Genomic DNA, 8,610 nt, shown 5'->3' on the forward strand with positions numbered 1-8,610 from the left:
GTCCCTTTTTAGTTTATAGAGTAGTCCCTGATGCCACACCTTGTCAAAAGCTTGACTCACATCGATGGATGCAGTTGAGCAATATTGCTTACTTTCAAAAGAGTCTTGGATTAATTCTACCAGTCGATGGATCTGTTCAATTGTTGAATGTTTGACTCTAAATCCAAATTGGTGTATCGGTAGAAGTTCTTTTTCTGCAATAATTTTCATTAGTCTCTGAGCTAGTAATTTTTCCATAATTTTCGACATGACAGGCAGTAGAGTTAATGGTCGGTATGAAGTTGTTTCGTGTTGAGGTTTACCAGGTTTAGGGATTAGTATTATTTGCGCTACCTTCCATTGCGCAGGAAAATATTTTAGTCTTATGACGGCGTTAGTAAGGTAGGTTAACATAAGTATTCCTTTTCGCGGTAGTATGAAATGTATGAGTTAAAATATTATGTAGTACTTTTGCCAATGTTCCATCCCGCTTAAAAGTAGAGTCATTCTTTAGATTTAGTTAGAGATTTATTTGGTTTATCTTATAGAAAATCGGTGGTAAGAAAAAAGAGGGAGAAATAAATGACAAAAATAAAGAAAATAATTTTCTTCCGATATTAGACGAAGATTTGTCTTTTCAAATTAGTTGTGTTGCGGAGAGGAACAATAGCAATATTAGACGAAAAAGAAAATTGTATGATCCAAATAATTTGTCTGTAGTGTCACACCAAAAAGATATGGTTGAAAGATGCGCAGAAATGATAACTGAAGAAACCCATTTTTATGAAACACGGTAAGAATATTGCCACATATTTTTAATTCATCTTCCCACCTATTCCTGTTTAATCGTTAGGAATGTTAGCTTAATTACAAATAAATTGTTGGGCAAAATTAATGGTTAATTCTTCTTCTTCTTCTTAGTGTGCTCATCCTTTAAGGGCATTGACGATTGTCACGGTCCATTTTACTCTGTCTGCAGCAATTTTAAAGAGTTTTTTTTTCCACTTTCCCTTGTATACCTAGTCTTAAGATTTCTATAGATATTTCATCTGGTCCATGGCTTTATCATTTTTTATATATTTTATTGCTTTTTCAACTTCTTCATTGTAGGTCCATTTCTACTTCTTGGTTCGATTGTCTCCCTTCTTTTTATCATCTAGCTATTTATTTTTTCTACACTTTTAATTATTATTTTGTTGTTTTTGTTCATTATGTTTCTAGTACCTCTTTTTTGTATATGCCAGCTGTTTCTTTAATTTCCCTGTATATGTATGTTAAAGCTGTCATATTGTTTTTGTAACCTTTCTATTTCTCCACATTTTTCTGATAGCCACAATTCCTTCGCTTCTTTGATTTTTTTTTGTTTTATATACGTTTTTGTATTGTTCGTTTTTACTCTTGTATTTCCTCCTTTTAGATATCAATGACCTTATTTCTTGTGTTATCCATTGTTTGATTTTAGGGGATGTATCACCATCCAGTTGTTGTATGATGTTAGTTATTCGTTAGGATCTCTAACTCCCTCCATTTTCTGTAGCATTAGGTTGTCCTTGTCTTTCTACTATCTGGACTTCCTTGTGTATTTGTTCTTTGATCTGTTGGCAAAGATCAGCTTCTTTTAGCCTTCTTAGATTCTAGGTGTTTTGGTGGTTGTGTGAAAACTGTGAGAAATATGAAAACTAACTTGTTAACAGATTGATTTTAAAATAATATGGTTCCACAAGCTATGCGCAAATCGCTTACCTTAAAAATTAGTGTTCTTTAGGATTTGGTAAACTATGCAGACCCTAGGGTAACTACTCAATTCATCACTGCTCCTTTTTAATGGACTCCTTCCATGGAATTCACGATGCACGTACGACGCAACGGTATCGTCAAATCACGAAAAGTTCGGAATTCGGGAGTTTACCGTTGAAGGCTTGAAGCGAAGTTGTACCTTCTGTCCATAAGGTTCTCAACGGAGCATGTCCGTTTGTATATGATGCGCAAAGCAATTTTTGTGCTTGTGGATGAGTAAAAATTGATATTGAGCATTTATTTAAATTAGAAGACACACAAGGTTATTCTGCATCATTTTTAAAGAGGGCAGAGAAAAGCCACTAAATTATAATTATTAAATTATCTAAAACTTATTCTACCCTTATCTAATAAATTAAATATTAAAATGATGTTCAATATAAAATAAAGAAATAAGGATTCCCGAACAGTGGTTGTTTTTATTTTCTTTGGTATGAGTTTCATGTCTACTAAAAAAAGATTGTGGTCACTTCCTATATCTGCCCCTGGGCAAGCTTTAGTCGATACTATGGCGTTACCGAATCTTTGGCTTATATCAATTTGGTTTCTTACCATGTTCTCACCGTCATCTCTAGGAGTTTTCCAATATATTACTTGATATATTTACTAACCACGGTTATCCAAAGGCACTATTAAACCGATTAATTTACAACCCACACTATTATGATGAACCATTGGATAGAGATGCTCCACAAGATTTTAAATTCAGATTATACAGAATATGCACATAATACAGAAATAAGATTGTCCTTCGTTTGAAACCTGACATAAAATTACGGCCCTCTTCAAATCACAAATTAACATCAGAATTGGTAGTTACAGCTGTATTAATAACAAAAGTTTATTCTCTCGTATTAAAGATAAGACACCAGCAATGTACACTCCCAATACAATCTGCAAACCACCGTGTTTAGACTATGGAGGTTGCTATATTGGACAAACAAACCAATGACTAAAACAACGGGTTACCCAGCACAAAAGTGACTGTCACACAGGTAAAAACACATGCGCTGTTGTCAAATACTTCATCAACGCAGGTCATCAGTTTGACTATGTCATTTACTTACTAAACTTTATTTTTTCTGTACAAAGAAATTCATTTATTCTAATGTACAGTGCACACATTCTAATGGTGTCGGTGGGGGATGGCGTCGAGCAGTATTGTATTTGATGTATCAGAGAAAAAGTATTCGAAATAATTAAATAACAAATTTTATATTAAAAATCAAAAATGAATAACCATTTTCAATTTCGTTGCAAAACGAAAATACAGCCGAACCATATTCCAGTCCAATCAGAGAGTGCTGCAAGCACCTCTACCGGTTTCGAAACTTATTAGTCTCTCATCAGGAGGCACATATGCTGCTCTCCCTGATCCAACCAAAACAAACCCCAGCGTGCAGTCCCGAATTGCAACGAACGAAATGGCATAGATGCCCTAGCGGCAACTGCTAGCAAAAGACTAAGTTTTCACTCTAATGGCATATAACATATCCCACCAGAATGAAAACAATGGGAACCTTCTCTGGTTACACCTCCGAGGCTTCTACAATTTGCAAGCCATACGGATGCTGAGACTAAGGAAGATGAGGGAATTCTACAATTTACAATTCACGTCACATCTGCTCAGCGCGGTAAAGTTCCAACGAGACTGGTTCCCTTCATACTCCACACAGAGTAAATGTAAATCAAAAATGAATAACCATTTTCAATTTCGTTGCAAAACGAAAATACAGCCGAACCATATTCCAGTCCAATCAGAGAGTGCTGCAAGCACCTCTACCGGTTTCGAAACTTATTAGTCTCTCATCAGGAGGCACATATGCTGCTCTCCCTGATCCAACCAAAACAAACCCCAGCGTGCAGTCCCGAATTGCAACGAACGAAATGGCATAGATGCCCTAGCGGCAACTGCTAGCAAAAGACTAAGTTTTCACTCTAATGGCATATAACATATCCCACCAGAATGAAAACAATGGGAACCTTCTCTGGTTACACCTCCGAGGCTTCTACAATTTGCAAGCCATACGGATGCTGAGACTAAGGAAGATGAGGGAATTCTACAATTTACAATTCACGTCACATCTGCTCAGCGCGGTAAAGTTCCAACGAGACTGGTTCCCTTCATACTCCACACAGAGTAAATGTAAATCAAAAATGAATAACCATTTTCAATTTCGTTGCAAAACGAAAATACAGCCGAACCATATTCCAGTCCAATCAGAGAGTGCTGCAAGCACCTCTACCGGTTTCGAAACTTATTAGTCTCTCATCAGGAGGCACATATGCTGCTCTCCCTGATCCAACCAAAACAAACCCCAGCGTGCAGTCCCGAATTGCAACGAACGAAATGGCATAGATGCCCTAGCGGCAACTGCTAGCAAAAGACTAAGTTTTCACTCTAATGGCATATAACATATCCCACCAGAATGAAAACAATGGGAACCTTCTCTGGTTACACCTCCGAGGCTTCTACAATTTGCAAGCCATACGGATGCTGAGACTAAGGAAGATGAGGGAATTCTACAATTTACAATTCACGTCACATCTGCTCAGCGCGGTAAAGTTCCAACGAGACTGGTTCCCTTCATACTCCACACAGAGTAAATGTAAATCAAAAATGAATAACCATTTTCAATTTCGTTGCAAAACGAAAATACAGCCGAACCATATTCCAGTCCAATCAGAGAGTGCTGCAAGCACCTCTACCGGTTTCGAAACTTATTAGTCTCTCATCAGGAGGCACATATGCTGCTCTCCCTGATCCAACCAAAACAAACCCCAGCGTGCAGTCCCGAATTGCAACGAACGAAATGGCATAGATGCCCTAGCGGCAACTGCTAGCAAAAGACTAAGTTTTCACTCTAATGGCATATAACATATCCCACCAGAATGAAAACAATGGGAACCTTCTCTGGTTACACCTCCGAGGCTTCTACAATTTGCAAGCCATACGGATGCTGAGACTAAGGAAGATGAGGGAATTCTACAATTTACAATTCACGTCACATCTGCTCAGCGCGGTAAAGTTCCAACGAGACTGGTTCCCTTCATACTCCACACAGAGTAAATGTAAATCAAAAATGAATAACCATTTTCAATTTCGTTGCAAAACGAAAATACAGCCGAACCATATTCCAGTCCAATCAGAGAGTGCTGCAAGCACCTCTACCGGTTTCGAAACTTATTAGTCTCTCATCAGGAGGCACATATGCTGCTCTCCCTGATCCAACCAAAACAAACCCCAGCGTGCAGTCCCGAATTGCAACGAACGAAATGGCATAGATGCCCTAGCGGCAACTGCTAGCAAAAGACTAAGTTTTCACTCTAATGGCATATAACATATCCCACCAGAATGAAAACAATGGGAACCTTCTCTGGTTACACCTCCGAGGCTTCTACAATTTGCAAGCCATACGGATGCTGAGACTAAGGAAGATGAGGGAATTCTACAATTTACAATTCACGTCACATCTGCTCAGCGCGGTAAAGTTCCAACGAGACTGGTTCCCTTCATACTCCACACAGAGTAAATGTAAATCAAAAATGAATAACCATTTTCAATTTCGTTGCAAAACGAAAATGGTTCGGCTGTATTTTCGTTTTGCAACGAAATTGAAAATGGTTATTCATTTTTGATTTACATTTACTCTGTGTGGAGTATGAAGGGAACCAGTCTCGTTGGAACTTTACCGCGCTGAGCAGATGTGACGTGAATTGTAAATTGTAGAATTCCCTCATCTTCCTTAGTCTCAGCATCCGTATGGCTTGCAAATTGTAGAAGCCTCGGAGGTGTAACCAGAGAAGGTTCCCATTGTTTTCATTCTGGTGGGATATGTTATATGCCATTAGAGTGAAAACTTAGTCTTTTGCTAGCAGTTGCCGCTAGGGCATCTATGCCATTTCGTTCGTTGCAATTCGGGACTGCACGCTGGGGTTTGTTTTGGTTGGATCAGGGAGAGCAGCATATGTGCCTCCTGATGAGAGACTAATAAGTTTCGAAACCGGTAGAGGTGCTTGCAGCACTCTCTGATTGGACTGGAATATGGTTCGGCTGTATTTTCGTTTTGCAACGAAATTGAAAATGGTTATTCATTTTTGATTTACATTTACTCTGTGTGGAGTATGAAGGGAACCAGTCTCGTTGGAACTTTACCGCGCTGAGCAGATGTGACGTGAATTGTAAATTGTAGAATTCCCTCATCTTCCTTAGTCTCAGCATCCGTATGGCTTGCAAATTGTAGAAGCCTCGGAGGTGTAACCAGAGAAGGTTCCCATTGTTTTCATTCTGGTGGGATATGTTATATGCCATTAGAGTGAAAACTTAGTCTTTTGCTAGCAGTTGCCGCTAGGGCATCTATGCCATTTCGTTCGTTGCAATTCGGGACTGCACGCTGGGGTTTGTTTTGGTTGGATCAGGGAGAGCAGCATATGTGCCTCCTGATGAGAGACTAATAAGTTTCGAAACCGGTAGAGGTGCTTGCAGCACTCTCTGATTGGACTGGAATATGGTTCGGCTGTATTTTCGTTTTGCAACGAAATTGAAAATGGTTATTCATTTTTGATTTACATTTACTCTGTGTGGAGTATGAAGGGAACCAGTCTCGTTGGAACTTTACCGCGCTGAGCAGATGTGACGTGAATTGTAAATTGTAGAATTCCCTCATCTTCCTTAGTCTCAGCATCCGTATGGCTTGCAAATTGTAGAAGCCTCGGAGGTGTAACCAGAGAAGGTTCCCATTGTTTTCATTCTGGTGGGATATGTTATATGCCATTAGAGTGAAAACTTAGTCTTTTGCTAGCAGTTGCCGCTAGGGCATCTATGCCATTTCGTTCGTTGCAATTCGGGACTGCACGCTGGGGTTTGTTTTGGTTGGATCAGGGAGAGCAGCATATGTGCCTCCTGATGAGAGACTAATAAGTTTCGAAACCGGTAGAGGTGCTTGCAGCACTCTCTGATTGGACTGGAATATGGTTCGGCTGTATTTTCGTTTTGCAACGAAATTGAAAATGGTTATTCATTTTTGATTTACATTTACTCTGTGTGGAGTATGAAGGGAACCAGTCTCGTTGGAACTTTACCGCGCTGAGCAGATGTGACGTGAATTGTAAATTGTAGAATTCCCTCATCTTCCTTAGTCTCAGCATCCGTATGGCTTGCAAATTGTAGAAGCCTCGGAGGTGTAACCAGAGAAGGTTCCCATTGTTTTCATTCTGGTGGGATATGTTATATGCCATTAGAGTGAAAACTTAGTCTTTTGCTAGCAGTTGCCGCTAGGGCATCTATGCCATTTCGTTCGTTGCAATTCGGGACTGCACGCTGGGGTTTGTTTTGGTTGGATCAGGGAGAGCAGCATATGTGCCTCCTGATGAGAGACTAATAAGTTTCGAAACCGGTAGAGGTGCTTGCAGCACTCTCTGATTGGACTGGAATATGGTTCGGCTGTATTTTCGTTTTGCAACGAAATTGAAAATGGTTATTCATTTTTGATTTACATTTACTCTGTGTGGAGTATGAAGGGAACCAGTCTCGTTGGAACTTTACCGCGCTGAGCAGATGTGACGTGAATTGTAAATTGTAGAATTCCCTCATCTTCCTTAGTCTCAGCATCCGTATGGCTTGCAAATTGTAGAAGCCTCGGAGGTGTAACCAGAGAAGGTTCCCATTGTTTTCATTCTGGTGGGATATGTTATATGCCATTAGAGTGAAAACTTAGTCTTTTAAATTTTATATTATTTGTTATTTCATTATTTCGAATACCTTCTCTCTCATACACTGACTGCAATACTGCGCATAGACGCCATCCCCCACCAGCACCTTTAGAATCTGTGCACCGTACTTGTTTTATGTGTATTTTAACTTGCTTTATTTTAAAAATTGTTAGTCTAATTGTAGAAGTGTATTACTAATGTTTGTTTGTGAACAATTCGTAGTGCACTTCTAAACCTGAAATATAGGTACTGTTCTAGCTATTTGTTGGGCCTTGTATATAGTCTTGGGACTTGAAGTTATGGCTATTTAGCTCGGATTTCAAGACAAACTTTTTGCACATACCCCGTTATTTTGTACATTCCCAAATGCACACTGTAAACTTTGAGATATAACAGTTTATTCCTTTTATAGGGAACCAAGATTGCCAGAAAAAATTCAGGGACGTCTAAAAAAGGGATTCTGGGGGAAACCTCAAATAATCTATGAGGAAGGAGTAGAAGAAGGGTAGAAAAGTCTAATGGTCTAATAAGTTTAACAAAATTTGTTTCATTTAGAATTCGTTTTTTTGTTATATTAAATTTATTATTTTTTCAATTTAAATATATTTATAATATTTAAATAAAGATACCTGATACATATTTAAGAAACCTTTTCAGAAAACCAATCAGAAAGGGGTAGAACACAGGTAGAAAATAGATAAGTTTAACAAAATTTGTTTCAGTTAGAATAAGTTTTTGTGATATATTTAATTGTTCATTTTTCTAATTTAAATAAATTTATAATATATACCTACCTAAAGATAATTAGATTATTTGAGAAGATAAATATTTTCATAATTCGTTAAACACATGAATTGGAAAATTGTATTTATTCTATTTATATGTAATTGAACTAAAGTCACTAAATTTAAAATAAAATTTAATATAATGATAGATATTTTTTATTATATACCTATAATATGTTGGATTAAAACCAAAGATGATGTAGTGTAGCTACAATTCCCCTAAAAATTTTTGTAAAAATGTTTGAAAAAACTTTTTTTCCAATTTCGTCGTTTGGTTGATTCATTGGTGAAAAGATCAACGTGTTTTTGCAAATTACAACTCTCATCAGGTATTAGA

General features: G+C 37.9%; 1 protein-coding gene across 3 annotated transcripts in view; it reads left to right on the plus strand.

The window, feature by feature from the left end:
• Positions 1-8,385, plus strand: part of LOC126879478 (titin-like) — a 77,330-nt gene extending 68,945 nt beyond the window's left edge. For 2 of the 3 annotated variants that reach the window (XM_050642508.1, XM_050642510.1), the window contains 2 exons: positions 528-772; positions 7,901-8,385. In XM_050642508.1, the coding sequence (XP_050498465.1) occupies positions 528-772; positions 7,901-7,997 (342 nt within the window). In that variant the 3' untranslated portion in view covers positions 7,998-8,385. The remainder of the gene's footprint in view (positions 1-527; positions 773-7,900) is intronic. The other variant, XM_050642509.1, reaches the window with a different exon arrangement.
• The last annotated feature ends 225 nt before the right edge of the window (positions 8,386-8,610 follow it).

Source organism: Diabrotica virgifera, chromosome 2 (genome assembly GCF_917563875.1).
Source record: "Diabrotica virgifera virgifera chromosome 2, PGI_DIABVI_V3a".
NCBI classification, from domain to species: Eukaryota; Metazoa; Arthropoda; class Insecta; order Coleoptera; family Chrysomelidae; genus Diabrotica; species Diabrotica virgifera.